The sequence below is a fragment of the Apteryx mantelli genome, chromosome 1 (genome assembly GCF_036417845.1).
Source record: "Apteryx mantelli isolate bAptMan1 chromosome 1, bAptMan1.hap1, whole genome shotgun sequence".
In the NCBI taxonomy this organism is placed as follows: Eukaryota; Metazoa; Chordata; class Aves; order Apterygiformes; family Apterygidae; genus Apteryx; species Apteryx mantelli.
In genome coordinates, this window is record NC_089978.1 from 143,000,288 (window position 1) to 143,019,699 (window position 19,412).

A 19,412-nucleotide genomic window follows, 5' to 3' on the forward strand; every position below is an offset into this window, starting at 1 on the left:
ATGGTTATAATGTGATGATATTTCCTTTTAATGGTTAAACTAACCAATATCATTTCACAGCAGGAATCTTCATCTTCACTGAGTTCATTAGAATTCTTTAAAAATGTTATATAAAGAGTATTCTTTGTTGCATTCTATAAGTTATAAGATAATTTTACACAGAATCCTGTTTATTTATTATAAAACATTGTTTTGATTTCAAGCTGATGTTTACTTCTTTATCTTTAATGCTGAAAAAAGACACATTTTAAAACATGAAATCTAACTTTTCAAAAGTCTACAGTCTAGTTAAGTGTCCCTACAGTCAACAAACTTACCTTGGCAGTTGCGTGCATTGGGTGCCAACCTGTAACCAGTGGAAGGACAAGTACATTGAAAGCTCCCAGGAATATTAATACATCGAAAGGAACAGATATGCCCCCCAGTAGGTAAAGCACATTCATCAATATCTGAAAAAAGAAAACATCACTGATTACTATGTGTTCATGAAGTTCAACCAAGTTAACACCTATGGTTCCCACTGTGAGATTCAAACACAACTTGGGGATGCTAACAGCTGAATGAGGAAAAAGATCATCAGACAGAGGTGACTCTCATCTAAAGGGTGTCAGAAATAAATGGAGGTGTGGGGAAAATTGAAAGCAATGCAAAGTGCCAGGAGACAAAGTTTGATTTTGTTTTATAAATGGACAATGACAAACACTTTACAGTGGCACATATCCTAATAATTTACAAAAGGGAAGAAGAAGAATCCCATTTTTAAAATGAGAAAATTGAAAGGAGATGTTTTGCCCAAGGACAGATGGTCCAGAGGACCTTAGTCCAAATTTAACATCTTGTCCAAAAGGTCACACCCATATTCTCCTGGTATTCAAGCAAAGCCTCCTTACATATTAGCTCAGAACCAGCTACAAAAAGAGGCTATATAAAATACTACCTAGTAACACTATATGTTACATATGTAATAAAACAAGTTAGTATCTTCAGTTGCTGAGGACATGAAACTCTGTTCTTCCGAAAAACATTTCTGGTAAGTTACAAAAGTGCACCAAGCTACAGTTCAGTGTAAACAGCAAAACTCACACTGTGCAAGCAGAGATATTTCTAGAAATAGGACATGGATGCGAGTCCTTCATTAAGTACAGTTTCATAGATTAACAGAAAAGTATCAAAGAGGATCAAATGTAGCAATTACAGTATGGTGTGAATAAGAAATGCTCATTCATCTCCTATCTGAAAAGAAGTCATCATTCTTACCTTCACATGAGATCCCATCAATGTCACTAAGTTGAAAGCCACGGCGGCAATAACACTGATATGAGCCATACACATTGGCACACTCTTGACTACAGGGGCTGCTCTCACACTCATTTAAATCTGAAATGCAAAATTATATATCTGAAACCCAAATTTCTTGCTATGTGCATCACTCCTGAGGTCTCCTATGTGACTCAGTCTTACAAGTCTGAGGCAAAATTTTGGAAAATAATGTTTTTTATGAAGAAAAAGATTGTGTATGTGTCACTGTGTAAGATGGAAATAAGGGCCCTTGGGTGTGTTACTCTCAACAGGGGCTGGCATTGTAGGTTAATCTACATTGTGCTATTATTTCCCACCATTCTTCAAGGTGTAGTGTGACTTGAAGTCATTAGGACCACACTTCTATTTTTGTATCTGGATATCAGCAAGACTGGTCCTGAAGGTCTTGAATCTGATCTAGTCAAATCACCCTTTAAAATGCAGTAAACCTCCATGCAGTCCTGCCAAAGAAGGCCCAGAAAGTGGCAGTGTGACCTACAATGGCATTGATTAATCATAAGTGCATTCACGTAATCAAATGGACCACACTGGCTCAATTTCTTATGCCATTCCAGTGTAGTCTTAGGAGCTAAAATCACAGGAAGAGCAAAGCAGGCACCAGCTGTATCTTACATTATATGGTCTGCGCATATGACACCCTCACCTTCACATGACCTGCCGTCAGTTGAAAGTTTGAATCCCATGGTACAAGTGCAGTAATAGGAACCAGGAGTATTCTCACACTTGTGAGCACAAAGTCGACCTGGATAGCGTCTGCATTCATTGATATCTGCAAGGATAAATATATAAAGAGATCTATGTACTGGCTGCCTTCCCTGCAGTAGTATTCCAGACAAGAATGTAGTCATAGAAGTTTGATTTTTATTTTCCAGATCTAAATTTTATACTTGAGAAGGAAGGACTTGCTCAAAACGCTTATTTAGAAGCATCCCAGTGCATAATTGAATTAGACATATAGAGAAGAAAGTTGCTTTGATCTTTCAAAGAATGCTTTGCTGTAGGTACATATAAAAGTATCACAGAAAACAATTACATGCTGTCTCATGATCTTACCTTTTAACAGGATAACAGATAACATGTTGACAATACTAATACAGCTTCCTTTGAAGTATCAGCATCTCTTTAATATGGCATTAGATTTATACAAATCATATAGTAGTCAATTTTAAATTCAGGTGAAAGAGGTTATGCAGAGAGCTATAGCATTCTTTACACAGGATGATTTTTTAAAATGTCATTGCTGCATGTACTGCAAGTCAACAGGTGCAACTTACCAATACAAGTTCTACTGATGACATCAAAAGAATAGCCAGCTTTGCACTCACAGCGGTAATTGCCTGGGGCATTTATACAAACATGCCCTTCTCCACATGGCTGATTAGAAGATGAGCACTCATCCACATCTAAAAAACGAGAGAGGTGATTGAAAGTACACTTATGAGCATGCAAGTTGAGAGAAAAGCAACACGCAAACTCTTAGCTCAGCTGCATTTTTGTGTGCCTCTTCTATCTGTAAAATAAAAATATAAATTCTAATTGTCTGACAAGTGTGTCATGGACTTCCTTCAGCAGTAGTCATAAAGAGCTTTGAAACAGAAAGTCAGATTTTGATCTAGCTCCCAGCTTCAATAAGGTCAGAATCACAAGTCCAAACTATTTTTACTGAAACAGGTATTTCTTAGATGTCCTGTCAATGTTGATGGACTTGGGAGGGAAAAGAAATCAAGAAATCAGACAGTCTTTGGAGGAAATCAGGTACAAAATTATTTTATTACGTACACTATATTCATGGAACAGATCTTTAGCTAGTGTAAGATGTTGGAGGCACACAGTCGGTAGAGTTATGATAATTATAGCAAACACAAAACTGACTCAAGCTATCTAACAAAACCCTGCAAATACATGCAAAAATACCTCTCTTTGCAAAAGCCGTCTCTGCTGAAGGCCAGCCCAAGGCATATATGCCCTTCAGCCTTACTTGAAGGGCTTGTGTGAGGAGTAAGTGGCAGGCGGGCCTTGTGTTGGACCTCTGTACTGGGGAGATTTTAAACCACACAGCATTGTTCCAATACATTAACATAATCCCAGATAATGCCATTTTGGGGGATGATTATCAGTTCTCCTTTTATCAGAATATAGGGTTTTGTGAATTATTTGAATAACAGAGAAGTGATCCTTGTCATTCTTTACTTGCTGGGACCAGCATGAAGGAAAGAACAGGATCAAGAACTGATGAAACTGATGAATGAGAAGAATTTGGGCAAAGTGCACAAACTAGTTAAGATAGACAATAGTTGTGATTCATTCTCATTTAACTTTTTTTCTTCAAAATTATTACATACCTATGCATCTTGTTCCATCTTCATTGAGATGATAACCTCGGCCACAACTGGGTGAGATTCTCTGGCAGGTGTATGAGCCATCAGTGTTAATACATATCTGCCCAGCTGGGCATGGCATGTTGGTACCCAGGCATTCGTTGATATCTACAAGAGCACAAACAGTTCAGTTTGACTATCTACTGTCTGCAGATGCTTAAGGTGAGATGCTTTCCTTGCATCCTTCAGAGTCTGGAAAACTGAACCCATGGGAGAACACAAACATTTGTGTCATTAGCTTCAACAATATTATGCTTCCAGTGTGAAGATCTGCAGATGAGTGAAAGGCCAGATCCCACTGAAAAGCAGTGGAAATTGGGCACAGAATTTTTATTTTTCTCTAAAAGCCTTTGAAAGTCTCCCCCAAATGTACAAAGAGGTGATCAGGAATTCAGTTTATCATCTTAACCAGTTATGCTGAAGTCCATAGGTTGTGGATCACAGTGAATGAGCTCTTCTGTAGCAAGCGCTGGTAGACGTAATAGGTGACTCCATTTTCACAGACAGACAAACTACTGCTCATAGGTATTCACTATGAATACCTCACCTTATCTCATGACAGATTTTTCATGTAAGCACACAAGAAAGTGAATTTTTGATTTATGTGTTCACAAATTATGCATCCCTCTAACATCCAGGAAAATGGATCTCTGTTTTTCACAAACTGGACATTCTATCACATTGTGACACCTATATCCTTTGCCTGAAAAGAACCTATTTAAAGTAAAACCCCAGAAAAAGTAATGAGATGTGACTAAACTATCTTTGAGTATGATCTCATACAGTGCAACTAGCCAAGAAGGCAAGGAACTCACTGCTATTCAAAGCCAGCATGTGTGGATCAGTTTGGGGAAAAAGAGTTTTCCTCAGAGTCAGGAATCAGTGGCTACAGGAGGTATTGACAGAGCCTTCACTAGCTGAAAATGTTAAAGTAACTAAGACCTGATAGTTTGTAGGAATAGCATCGTTTGCACGTGTATCAGCCTGCATCTCATAATTTTCAGCAAAGTCCAGCCTCACATGAGTACTTCTCTGCCTAAAATTCTCCCCACCATTTCACCAGGACATGATCATCATTTTACACAGCAATACTATTTACTGTTGAAGAAGTAGCACTTTCTGGCTGGTATGGTATTAAGCAAAGTATCCAGCTTACAAAATAATGGATAACTGAAGACAGGGAAGAGGACACAGAATACCATCAAACCTTTGACCAGGCCTAGCCCAGCTCACTATAGAGTGTAAAATTTTCAATTTACGAAGTCACTGGAAAGACAGGAAAGTTTTCACACTCTTTCCCCCTCAACACCACATCCAGCAGCATTTGATTCACAGTTTGCAAAATCAGCCAATTAAATTGTTTTGGTAATTATTTTGAGCAAATGCACTTTAGGGGCCATAACTACTGCTGCTGTAAATTGGTGTTGCTTCACTAATGTCAATGCAGACACACTGGTTTGTGACAGCTGTAGACATGGCCCAAGCTATGTCAGAAGTAAGTCTTCAAAGAGTTTGCTGTGCACAAGCACTGAGCTCCCTTCATTTTATAGAATGCAATTTTGATTTCTGTCCCAGTGTTTCCAGTGTTGGATTTCAGCAATACAGGGTATAATATGGTCAGGAGAATGAGAGGTTGACAATATGCTAGAATTGGCAGCTTCTGCTGCTCAGCCAGTTCCACAAGTCCAAAACATGCTATGCCGCTGGGGAAATTTAAAGTTAAGTTGAGACTTGAAACTACTACTCAAGGGAACAACTGATAGATTTGTGGATCACATTAGACAATTCCATTCAGAGTCTGCTGAAAACCAGTAATTCTAACATATTTATATAAAGGTTTTAATTCTGTTTTATAGGAGCCTCACAATAACTTGACAAGTCTTGGAAACAAGGCATTAACTCAACAGATTCTAATCAGTCTTTAACATAAAACTCCTCTCCACACACAGTGTATTATAATTGGCCTACCATTCTCATACACAGTAAGATTCTTCATAAACTATAACTAAAGGGGATGGGTTTAGAAAGACCTATATATCTGCAAAACCAGTGCATACAATCATCAGCAAATTGTGTTATGGAAGATATCATAAATTACAGCTTTCTATACTAAATTTTAGCTAAAACCATTTGGATGGAAGGAGAGGAAACATATCACTTTTTTTTTTTTTAAAACAAATTGTTTCAGCAGTACATGACAAAGTACAAGGCAAAATCCCCAAAGACTTAAGGAAAATGTTCAAACACAACCAACTGACGTAGGTGCCCAAATCTTGTTAAAAATACAGACCTAGTATTTAAGTATTTTATTTAAACTGTATTCTTCTATAAATCTTACATGTGGGACCAACCCTGCCTTTAAGGGAGTAGAAAAAAGACATAGCCAAGCAATGTATACATGCATAAAGAATGACTTGAGAAGCTCAGAACTCACCCACTGAAACTATAACTTATTTCACAGACAACTCTAAGTATTCACTGAGATAAGCGTATGTCTTACCGATACAGTTGCCTAGCGCATCTTGTATAAACCCATTCATGCACTGTAGCTTGGGTCGGCAACGGAAAGATCCTGGAGTATTCTGACAGATAAAATCGGGGGGGCAGTTATGAGTACCAGTCTCACATTCGTCAATATCTGGTACATCACAAAAAAAAATTGTTAGCAGGAGTTTGACAGAAGCTTTTTCAGCACATTTAAAACATAAGACACAGTTAATATCAGACATTAATCCTTAGTCTACCTTCATGCAATTCAGTGCAGTGAACCAGAATCAACCTGACCTACTGCCTCAAACAGAATCTCAGTAAAAACAGGCAGAATATGTTTTCTTTATTGTTCTTTATTAACATTATAAATGTATGTGCCTGTGCGTTTATAACACTATTGCATATTTAGTTCTCACAATTAAATGATTCAAAATGACTATAGAGCACCTGAAGCACCATGTTCAGCAGTGTGCTTATACATGGGCTCAGCTTTGAAGTCAATAAGACTTAATTATATGTTCAAGTTCATTTTGTAATTTTATCCTTAGATCCTGTAGGCATTGTTCATTTTGTTGGTAAGTGAATTAATTGGCCTGGATTCTCATTCATATTAAGGCCTCCTTGCATTATTCCGCTTTAAAACACACAGAAATATGATTTCTACTCACTTTAATATTCCTCTCCAGTTCAGTATAGACAATAAAAATTTGTGAGTAAATATCATTCAGACTAAGCAGACAATGGCTAACCAGGTTCCATCCAGGAATGTAACCTTGTCACACATAAAAACTAAAATTTCATGTTTGCCACCCTGTAATTTAATGGGATGACATCTCCTGAAGCTATTAAAATGCAGAAACTTTCCAGCAATAGGATGCCTCAGGTTTCCCATCTATGAGATGAAGATAACAGTAGTTACAAATGCTTATCTCCAGAACTTTGTGAGAATAAAATAGTGATTCTGAAGCCCTTTTAAAGTTTAGGATGGGTCAATACTGAACTGGATTAAAAACAGCAGCATTCTATATGTTGTGCAATTCAGTAACAAGACAACTATTTTCTGTGTCATTTTACAGAGCATTTAAAAACATATATGAAGATTATGCATTTCTACTTTCATCATTATTAACATATCATTAATAATTAACAGCATATCTTATCCAGATAAGAAATTTCAAACATTAATGGCATGCATAATTTAATGGCTGCATTCCCTTTTTTCCACTGGAGAAAGATTGTTAATAATTGCTAGTAAGCTATTTGTTGGCCTTAAACTAATGTCATTCAAATCAGCAGAAGCTTTACTTCAAAAGGATCAAAATTAGACCATAATACTTTGAAAAAAATAGTCTGTATGTTCTATGGGTTTGTTTCAGAGTTCGTTGCGGGGAAACGGGGAGTTCCAATCTATTATACATCTCTGATCAGTTCCTACAATAAAAACTTATGCAGAATTTCAGCTGAATTCATCTACTCAATTGAGTGAAATTACAGTGGATCAAGCCTGTTTAAAGACAATTCTACTCCAGGAGCACAACTTAGGCACTTCAGTCACTAATGAGCAATCAATTCAGAGGCCCAGACTAGAGCTGGCCAGGAGTAAACACCAAAAAAATGTATATAGTGTGGGTGTTGGGTCTTCAACTGCTTCAGTCTTCAGGCCAGCACAACACAACTTGCCAACGTAAAATAACTGTAGTTATCTCTCCTGGAAGTCTCAGTAGTAGTCCACACACAGCCTGATCTGGTATCTGCCAGGTGACAAGTTGAAAACTACTGTCCCAGAAGAACTAGCACTGTCTGCATGTCTCCATGCAACTACAAATTACACATGTATTTCCCAAAATGTAAAAGAACAGGACACAATGATGTACTTATTCTTTTATGTATGTCTGGAAAGCTAGTTTGTCTGCCCAGGACGTACCTTTACAACGACTGTCATCAGTTAGCTCATAACCAGTTCCACAGCTCGTGTCACGTTGGCAGCGAAAGGATCCTAATGTATTGACACAAGTTTGTCCAATCCCACAGCTGTGTGCCCCAGTGATACATTCATTAATATCTAGGGGGAAAAATGAAAAAAAAGGAGAGACTAACTAAGAAACACAAAATTACTGGGAAGAGATGAGATCAAAAGCTAGGCTGAGGGCATGCCACACCTTCAGCCAGTCATTAGTTTGAGCACCTGGATATAAAGAACAGTGCAGATTTCGTCTCGCACTCATACACCCAAAGCATGGTTGGTTACTCATTTCTGTTCTCAAAGTGTTAGCCAGTAAGGACATTTTGACCCCACTGGTAACAATACTTAAGAATGCTGATTCACTGAACTTTACTAAAGACCAGAGGGAAGTTGTACGGGGTGAGAGCAAAGGGCCAGCACCCAAAAATCTCTGACTGGGTCCCATAGCAGATGATTAGAGTGTTTTTATGAATGAGGAAAACTTTCAGAAATTTTTCCCTTGCTTTAGTTCCCCCTCACATATGGCTTAAGGATTCCTTGAGCCACAGGTTGCAACTTCTTGCTTTCTAGCTACTGAGAGATATTTCATAAATTTTTTCATTTTCTTTTTGAATCCATCAAAATATTTGGCATCCACAATATTGTAAGGCAGTGAGTTTTAGCTTAATTCTGTGTCACATGAAAAAGTTCTTCCTTTTTTTATTTCCCATTTGGTTAGTGTTAATCTGACCAATCATCAATACCTATTTTATATTTTCAAGTTTTTAACAAGAGCTACTTATCTAGACTCCCTTTTCAGTCAATGAGAGAAAGAGGCACTCCTAAGGAGTAACGCTTCTCATCCTAGAACTGACACTGAAAATAGGTGAGACAAACTGTGCCCTGGAAGTGCCTATTTCTCTCAATTAGCAACAGAATGTGCCTTGGCTGACTAGCTCAGATGCAGAGGTCCACATTATACATGCCTAAAGTTAAGAGTGATGAGCCCTATTCCTGCACTCGATGTCCCTTTAGTTCTTGTTTTGGGAGAAACTGAACAATTCTTCCCTCTTGACTATTTCCATGCTGCTCATGATATCTAAGACTTTTATCCTATCTGTTAGTTGTTTCCTTACCAAGCTGAAGAATCCTACTCTACTCCATCTTTCTTACCAATTCCTATCTACTACTATAAAATAAAACAGGTATTTTATTGTTTTTCTCACAACAAAAAACTCAAGATCTCCTGCCTCTTCACTCTACATCCTCCAACTGTTCTACTGATCTAATTTTTTAGCTCCACTTCCCACTACTGTCATTCCAACACTGTTTAAATGAGCTTTTAATGGTCTCACCTCCCACCCCAGCTGATATAAGCATATTCTTCTCTCTTCTGTCTGTAACTTTTCTAATCTATCCTTGCTCCTTTAAAATAAAGATGCTGATGATCAAGGCAGTGATTTTATTTCTTTTACCTTCACAGTTGACACCATCTGGTTGAAGCTGATACCCAACAAAGCAGGAGCAGACATAACTGGATCCTGTGTCTCTGCACTGCTGAGAGCAGGGACCACCACCTAGTTGGGTATTTTAAGAAGCGTTATACAATTAAGAGGCTCCTCACAGAAACTGAAACAAACCAATGATTTGCAGAATGCTAGATAATTTATTTAGAGAAGTAAATAACCACACACACACACACACACACACACAAAAGAAGGCTAACCACTGAAAGAAGCGTTTGCACTTATTGGAGTCTTTTAGCACAAAAAATGAATACAAGGAGGAAGTGAACTAGAGTCACTCGTAACCCATCATTGTCAGAAGTTGAAAAGAAAATGCTGATGAGCTCAGACAGCTCCTCGGATTTTGGCTAGCAAATTATGACTCCATGTGTTGGCTACCATACAATAAGGAAGACAAGATGCACCACTGTAAGTTAACCAAGCATTTTCACTATTAGTTTCTTTATTATCTAGGCTTTATTCTTAGCCCACCACTATTAGAACCATAATCCTGAATTAGCTGTAGCAAGTGCTCTTTCCTATCCAGCAGGCAAGAAACACGAAAGGGACAGGGAGGGTATTGTGGGTGATGAAGGGACTAGAGAACACAAAGGAATCAACACTTACTGCTGGGATGCTAAGGACATAGTGACGCATACGCAGGGGTCAAAAAGGACATGGCAGAGAGATGGGGTTATTTTGGCAGAAAGAAAGAGAGGATGATAGATGAATTTTACACAAAATTAGGCTCTTCATGAAGGAGCTTAGTTTCTTCTTACTTTCTTCCATTCAAAAATAAGCTAACATTAAAAATGTTTAATAATCTCACAATAGAGAAAGGCTTATATACTTCTAACTATTTGTTATAAGAATATTGATATTCCTAGAAGAAATAGAATATTGATCTCTATCTTTCTTTTGTTCAGGAGAAAGACTGGCTAGACATTAATCAAAAGGTTCGAGATAAGCACGGTTAATGTGGGCAGATGCAGGTATGAAACCTAAAACTGAGCAGTGAATTAATGAAAATCATTTTCTGAATGGAACAATTTCTAATGAGGACAAGTACATAAATGCACCACAGAAAATCAGGTCTTGGGACACAGTACTGGCAAAGGCTGTGTTCCTACCATGAGAAGAAACCATAGGCTTGCGGCTGGGACAGCCTTGTGGCTGGGATAGACAGCTACCACCTTCAGAGCCTCTGGTAATAATGTGAACTACTGTCAGCCATAGCAAAACCCATTGTGGAGGCGTTTTGGATAGCAGCAGAATTCATTTCCTCACGTGCCATGAAAGTATTCCCTAAATGTTGGAAGTTCCACTGCCTACGAAGTTTAAGCTTCCTCTGGTGAAGACTGGAAACTCGCAAGTAATTTTAGCATGTGGGGATTATCAGAAAATATATTGCAGACAGAAACTCTGGCTTTGAATTCATCACACCAATCCATCTCTTGCCAGCAACTGAATAACCGACAGATACAACGACTGATTACATAAAGAAATAATGCTAGGAAAATATATAACACATTTTTTATGTTGTCTCTTGTAATTAGCAGCTGGAGACAAGGAGGAGAGCCAGCATTGGCTTTGACTAGCTAATGACCTAGCAGACATTTCTAACCTCTAGAGTGTAATAGCTATATAACATGCAGCACAGTAAATCATCTCTCAACTGGAATATAACTTTATTAAATTGATTTTATCCTAAATACATTACTTAGTTCTGAAATGCTTGTAGAAAGTAATAAATCACTGCTGTTTAAGTTTATAGACATGCAAATCACATGTGACAAGCAGTAAATCAGACTACTTAGCAGAACTTTATCCCAACAACACATTCTTCCAGGAGATAGAACAGGCTGACTAATCAGGACACTAGCCACTTTTCTGCCTTTTTTTGAAGTGGTGCATCTCAAAAGGAAACAAGTCTCATTTCAAATCCAATCACCCTGATCATCTCAAGTGGATAAGAAAAGAATGCACACATTTATAAATTAATCATTATGTTCTGAAGAATCCAGAATACTTGATGGGTCCAATGGGTAACATCTCTGAGGTCTTATCAGCTAGAGATTAAATAAAAGTTAAATGTACAATCTAAGCTTCAGTTGGGTAAGGTGAATTCCACTATGGGAGACAATGTCTTCCTTGTATTTAAGAATTATTAAGGCAACACATAATGGCCTACTATTTCTTAGAAGGTTCTTCATTCTATTTACTTTTACCCATAGCTGGCCTAGACAAAAGATTTTGGCTAATATCTAGGTCTAAACTTGCTAACTTTTATTAGAGGGAATCACAAAAGAGCTAGCTAATAGGACTAGTCACTTGGCTTACCTCTGCAGCCATCATGCAGATAAGGATCTTCTTGGTCTAGTTCCTCCTTTGAAATTTCAACTAAAAAGGGGAGAGAGAGACATTAGAGAAAGTACCTCTCCTCTTGCAGTGAAAGACTGCCTGCTTGGGAAGGGATTCAGACCAGGGTTTTGGATAAAACAGGACAAAATTAAAGAACATTATTTACATATTTTACAGGTATTTCATACTTAAATTTGACATTTAAGTGCACATGCCCATGGGGCATTTTCCATCTGACTGATTCAATATGAAAGCTACAGTGTGATCATAGATTACATATGGGCTGAAATCTTCAAATGCAGGTTCTTAACGTTAGGCTTTTAACCAGAGCTTAACCTGATTTTCATAAGCCTTGCTGTTGAGACATGCTTGGCTTCCACTGACTTTATATTAGCTTGGAGTACTCACAGTTTTAATGAAAATCAGATTAACCTCAGTTATTTATTTAGACTTCACTCCAAAAAGAACTCCACACCCAACTTTTGGGCATCTTTCAAATGTGCTTCAGATACCTCAGCTCAGAGAGGTTTTATCAACAGTTCCTGTGCTATGTGCATGTGCCTGGAGAGTCCTTTCTCTCCACACTGAGGGCATAAAAGGGCAGAATACACTAAATGAATCCATTACTTGCCCAAAGGACTAGCCAATGTATTATCCCCCATCCCCGCCATTTTGAACACAGGGGAAATGTTAGGTTGGTAGTAAGGTGTGTAAAACAACAATCTCAAAATACTCTAGTTATTGAATAGGAAGCTTAGTCTCATTTCAGTTTTCATCCATAGGCCCATTCAACAACGGTCACTTACAAGCAAATAGTACATCATGGATGTGCAAGCAAGTTTGTGAGCAGTGGTACAAAGCTGATTTGGTACACTGACAGCCTCAAGCTGTAAGGGTATGTTTTGGTCATATTGAAAACAGTTTGCCCAAGTTTGGTCTGATTTTTGTAGAACACTCTGGGGACATAGTATCAGAGGTTCCTCTTTGCTTAACTAAGAAAGCATCATACAGGGAGTCAGTTTGCCTCATCCAATGAAGCTGAATGCCTTGCATGCCTTACTATAGTATAACAAACATGAGGTGCTAGCCTAAGAAAGATGCCTTACAAAATAGAGACTGATCTCCCATTCACGACTTGGAAAGGTGTCTACTCACGTTGCTTGCTCTGCCTTTCTACAGGTAATTTGTATTGCTGCTAGACATATTTGATATATGTTCAACTACCTGATTATTTCTTAGCTTAATGATGAGAACATTGTCCTGACTGGCTTGCTGACATAGAACCCATCTATGTATTAGTGCTATTATTTGTGCCACTTATCCACAGAGGTAAGTGGGAAAATACTGTACGCTGTGCTCATAATTCTGGATTTTCAGATATTGATATATTTCTCATGTCATCCAGATACTTTGAGTCTGCAGATTCTTGGTATTAACATCCTGCTCTAGGTGCAAGGTATCTATCACTACAGTCATTTCAGGCAGAGCAAACTGAAAAGGGGAATTCCCCTGCAGAGACAAGGGTACATGAAGAATTTGGTAGGGGATTTCTAAATGTTACTTTTTAGGGGTGTATACTAATATAAACCAGATTTCAAAGCCCTGAAACGAATCTGCTATGCACTGGCTCAAGCAGACCAACACAAGGTTTTGCAGTGGTGTTTGGGTTTAAGTAGTTGATTAAGACGATGTCTCCCAAATTTGTCATTGGTGATCTGTGAGCCAGCATACATGTTTTCAGTGCTCAACTGAAAGGCAGGCAATACTCTACAGCATGATTTTCCTGCAGTTTCAGTTCTGACTGCTAAGTACTGCGATATTGAGCACCATGAATGAGGAAAAAACTTCAGGTCTGTAAGGGTCAGTGTGTCCTAGGTATGGAAGAGGGTGTCAGGAGCTGCTGCCATCTACATCCCCTTCTCATCTGACAATGCAGAGAGGAATGCAGATACCATGTTTCCCAGACATGTGCAGTTCTCCCAGACAGTACCGACATTTCAAATGCACCCAGTTTGTGTGCATTTCTCTCAAACAAAAGGCAACGTTTGAGCTCTGTACCACTAGCAGAGGCCAAGTGAGTTTTGAATCCAATTAAAAGAATCAGTTGTTGATGTTATTTTTAATTAAGAATTTATCAGGGGCAAAATGCTATTAAAAATTGATAGTGAGGAACTGAGTGGCCAATAACTAGCTCTTTCAGTATCTCATGGTATATAACATTTCAGCCACCAGTAGCCTAAAGAATGAGCTCCAATAAACATGCATCATTACAAGAATGATTGTTTGGACAATTACTCAAAGAAGATCTCAAGTTAGAGGAGTTGCAATAGAAATCATTTAAAGTACAGGCACTCCTTGTACCTTGCATCATTTTTTCGTCCCAGTCTGTTACAATTTGCAGTACAAAATACCTGGCTCCTTTTTAGGAGCATCATCAATGATGGACACATCGGTGCCTTCTTGACCCTTCACACAGCAAGCTCTGAAGACAATTCCACACTGGTATCCTATCTTCAGGTTTGGTTCACAGCCCTGTCCTTGAATCTGAGTGGTCTTTCCCAGCAAACAACAGTAACAACATTTCTGTTAAAAAAAAAAAAAAAAAAAAAGGTGAAATTGTAGCCCTGAACAAATCAATGCAAATGCTGTCAGTAGTGTCAATACTGTCAGCTCACCTTAACAAACTGATGGAAAATTTTCTGCAAACTATTTATGAGCTCCTGGTATACTTAGGTTCATATCTTTTAATTTGTAATTGAGTTCATGAGTTCTCTGCCTGGCCTGCACAGAGAAGATGGAAGCCAAAGCCAGAACCTGGATCCAATTCCCACAAATATTGCATATATGTGAGTGTGCCAGTATGATGATGTGAAAAATCAGAATATGTCTGGAACTGGATTCCTCCCTGCCTACATGCCCCAGTTTGAAACACCAGCAAACTGTGGGGCTTTGTAACACCTTGACTTCCCTTTTTTCTCCAGTTTAATTAAATGGGGACATTTCCAATGAAGTGCATGACTCAGTTTATAATTAAAATGCCTTCTCAACTTCCCAGCAAAAAATACTCTTCTCAAAACTAACAGACAAACAAGCAAACAAACATGATTCATCCAAAGGTACTGTTAACAGGACATAAAGAGAAACTATTCTATTCTGAAAAAACAGACCACATGGTCAAACATTACTCATTACTTAAAAGCATCAAAGTCCTGACATGGCATCCAGCGGTGAAACATGACCCACCTCTTCTAGACCTTCTCAACTACGGCCCAGGAATAAACTACTGAAGTTAAAACAGGACAAGTTAATTTCTGTGTAGGTTTCATTTTACCTTAAATTGAGGAGACATTGCTCAATTATTCAGTTTTCTTCCTTGCTGTTATAAAGCAGCAAAGATGTTTGGTTCTCTGAAACTGGTGTCTGCCAACTGCTACTGAGATGTAAAAAGCAGATTTAAGCTTTTCTTGTTATTTCTATTATACTTCCAGACTGTTTCTTGCTTGAAGAAAATATTCTGCACCATTATAAAGAGCAGATGGAATATAAAATTCTGTAGTGAAACGTTTTTTAAAGCCTAGAGCAACATGAAGATAAAACAATTTTTGTGGTTTTTTTCACTTTTCAACATTCAGAAGTCCAAGCTGCATATAAGTACACTATTTTGTACTTTGTCTTTTACATACACAACTGAATCCTTCCCCTGCTGTAAAATGTTGCGTGGCAAGAACTCTTCCCTCCCTGTCAGTGCTGGGGTGTTCTTTACATGCCCCCCCTATTGTTAAGATACATATTTTCCCTTATTATCCACTGTTTGGTGGGACGGTTCCTCACTAGCCCCTTTTTTTGCTTGGTTCTCCAGCTACATCCATGTGGTGGCAGATGCTCTGGCTTCATCACTAACTTATGTGGGATATTTCCATCTTTTCTGGATGACTTTAAAAATAAAGACTTGATGATCTCTTCCAAGAATTGCAACATTTATGAGTATTTATTCTGTCTAACATGTACTATTTTCCTGAGGCAGTTTTCTAAGTTTTTGACATTTGTCTATAATTTTGGTGGATTTCCAATTTTCACAACCATAAATTAGAAGAAAGCTTGCATATTTTTGATAGCCAAATCTTATTTAAGTTACTGAATACAGCTGATGCCTTGCCAAATTGTGACATTATATCCTTCTGGATATCCTCACTAGCTTGTACTGTGAGGCATATGAACTGACTAACTTATATTTCTTTGTCTTGTCATACAAGCATGCTCAGATTGGGAGTTACAGAGGTTCTCTGAATTTTTTTGTAAAGAATGATCATTCATCTTGCCATGCCTGAAATGTTGAATAACCTTTTGTTCTTTATCTCACCCAGGTTGAGCCAGCACTTGAAAGCTGTTTCCAGCTAATGTAAATCTTCAAGTATAGAGCCTGCTATGCCTTGCTACATTTGTAAGAAACTACGTCTTCATTTGACATAACTGTGTGCTCTGAACCATTTGTTCAAGCCTGTGTTTGTTTCAGTTGTGCATGATGAATCTAGATGTAACATCTTGATACTGACAATAATTTTTGTTGATACATCACAGCCAAAATGGTCTAAACTAAGAGCAGATGGAAAGTGTCAATGTTATCTTAACTGATGTTTATGATAGCTGGCTTTTAACATTGACCCTAAAAGATTCTGCACTGACAGTCCTAAAGGCTAAGACTTCCTGTTCAACTGGAGAAAAAAGATTGAGAAGATGATGGATAGTCCTGTGGCCAAACCACACACCCAGGATTCTGGAGACCTGCATGCTCCCCTGCATACCTCACCCGTGAATTTGGAAAGTCACTTATTCTCCTTTTCTCTCAGTTTGCCCACTGTGGAATGGGAATGATAATAATATAGCAGTGATAAGGCTAGTTTAATTTATGGTCACAGAGTACTCTGGTATTCTGAGATACAAAGCACTGTGTCATTATAACTACCACTATCAAAGTAAGATTAATCTCAATATTTGCTTTTTCACACCAGTTTTTTCAGGGTTGTTAGCCTATTCTGAAAGACCTTGACCTCTAAGGTCAGAGTGCTGTCTAGACTCCACATTAGTTCAGCTCTTGATGTGTTTGCACATCATTTTCCAAGAGGTTGCCAGCTGCCCAGAGGCATGTTCTGATGATCATTCATCCATTTGCTAGAACCACCTCTGCCCTTAATGGATGGTACTACAAAACCACCCAGGGGTTATTACCCACTTTCACTGCTTCTAAGTCCTTGCTTCTTAAGTGATCCAGATAATATATATTTTTCCTTTGTCACCCCTCCATCATTAGCAAAAGCCCATGCAGCATTAAAGCTGTGCTTTGATCTTTGTGTTAGGATAGAAGGCTCCTTATCCCACTTCCCAATTCTTCACTTTTCCCTTAAATTGTCATATATCTTGTCTTCTCTCATATAGAACTAAACGTAGGAATGCAAGCCCATACTGCACTGTCATACATTTGTATCAAAATCAGACATTTGCTGTACTGTCCTGGTAACTTGAGTTGACAGACTTGAGTGAAAAAACAGATGTTTACCAGCATGAAAATGAAGCTTGTATATACATTTCAGTCCAGCAGCAGTTACATGTCTAAAGATTTATTTTTAGTATCATTAGGAAGCATTCCAAATTGCTTTCATCAGTAAGCTCTCATAATTAGCTAAATTTTATCATAACCCTTCATTATTTATGTCATCAGTTAAATTATAAAACTCGAAGGGTGAATCATGTATAAACAGAGGTTTTGTGTTACTGTCCACAAGAGGTCTCCCATTTGCTGAAAACCAGACTAACCAGCGGATGTTACGAAAAAACAGACTGAAAAAATACAAGTAATTCAGTAGAATTTTTCACATCTTCTGAAGATCTGAACAAGGGTAAAAATACGTTCATCAGTCCAGAGTAATAATATTCTTGACAAAATGGGAGAGGTAAGACCAGATCCTGATCTTTGGAAAAAGAAAGTACCTATGACAGATTTTTGGGAAGATTATCCAAGCACTTTAAAGAAGGTCAAATTTCTACAAGTTTCTCCCCATTTACAGGTTTGCTGTAGTAGAAGCTTTCATACCACTATTTCTAAATGTCCTATATCAGCAACATATCTGGAATTTGATTACTGTCTTTTGAGGAAGATTTTCAAGATTGTAATGATTAAATGGGCATCCATTTTGCATTTATTTTTTCAGGGCAAGAAAAACTATGTTTCCAAACAACTGGGGGAATAGAATTATGTCCATCATTATCTATGCCTACAGCCTGTAAATGTAAAAGCTGAGATAACTGTATTCAAAATATGGCCTTTTTATCTTCTTTTCAATTGCATGTTTTGGATTCAAAAGAAAGATTAGCTACCTTATTTGCCACAAAGGGCTGAAATTAATCCTTCTAACTGAATTACTAAATTACTCTTACTGCTTCCTTGAAGGGAACAAAGAAGATCCAAGAGATTTCGCATGCTACCTAGGCCAAACTAAAGTGGACCAGCAGAGATCCAAGCATATGTGAGATGGACTTGATGTGAATGCTAGAGTTTATTTGCCACTGCAGGGTACTGTCACCAGATATATTGTATGTCTCAAGGTCATCAGATTCAAAATACATTCAACAAAAGCAATTATAAATTATTCACTGATACCAGATCATGAAACAATTATATCCATCATGGATCAATGAGACTATTTACAAAGATACCTCTACAGCTAACACAGTATAGTTATTAAGTGTATGATATTCCTATCTAGGAGTGGGTAGCAGAATGTGGCTCACTGAGATTAAGTGTCACTGACTATATTTATACTAGTAAATTAAACAGGGACAGAACATGGGCTCAAGCATTGTCCTGAAATTGTCTCTGCTGTATAAATATTAGCAAGCTCTAATGGCAAATAGCATCCTCTCATGCAATACTGAAGCATATTTTGGGGTTAGCCCAGGCCCAACGGATGCTATGCACAAGACCAATGTGTTTTGCAGGGGAAAAGGCTGTTCAGCTACGTGACATGAGCTGTGCTGAGCCACTTATTCTCAGGGCCAGGGATCAAGGCCTAGTCCATTTTATTTAATAATACAGCTGTCACCATGAAAACCTGCCATGTTTAGAGAAGTATGGCTATTTTAAAAAGCAACATCATTAATCCTTTCCCTCGTGCTTACAAGCCCACATATGAAAACACCAATCAAGTGATGAGAAAGTGGATTTCCTTAAACAGTTGTATTCTGTTCTACAGTTGTCCCTTGGCATGTGTTTAGAATAATGCTGTTATTATAAATGTGTCTCTGGTAAAAAGCACTTGAATGTGAAGAATACTTGCCATCACAGTCCTTGCTCATCTGTTCATAGCCCTTTCAGAGTACTGACACAGAGGGCTAAATATTATTTCATACTACATCTAGGTG

The 19,412-nt window shown here is 38.0% G+C and overlaps 1 protein-coding gene across 3 annotated transcripts in view; it reads right to left on the reverse strand.

The window, feature by feature from the left end:
* FBLN1 (fibulin 1) overlaps window positions 1-19,412 on the reverse strand; it is an 82,558-nt gene that overhangs the window by 37,623 nt on the left and 25,523 nt on the right. For all 3 annotated transcript variants that reach the window (XM_067305104.1, XM_067305118.1, XM_067305112.1), the window contains exons 4-13: window positions 14,408-14,579; window positions 11,976-12,035; window positions 9,606-9,707; window positions 8,113-8,250; window positions 6,199-6,336; window positions 3,663-3,806; window positions 2,595-2,723; window positions 1,964-2,089; window positions 1,258-1,377; window positions 318-449 (exon numbers count right to left, since the gene is read on the reverse strand). In XM_067305104.1, the coding sequence (XP_067161205.1) occupies window positions 318-449; window positions 1,258-1,377; window positions 1,964-2,089; window positions 2,595-2,723; window positions 3,663-3,806; window positions 6,199-6,336; window positions 8,113-8,250; window positions 9,606-9,707; window positions 11,976-12,035; window positions 14,408-14,579 (1,261 nt within the window). The remainder of the gene's footprint in view (window positions 1-317; window positions 450-1,257; window positions 1,378-1,963; window positions 2,090-2,594; window positions 2,724-3,662; window positions 3,807-6,198; window positions 6,337-8,112; window positions 8,251-9,605; window positions 9,708-11,975; window positions 12,036-14,407; window positions 14,580-19,412) is intronic.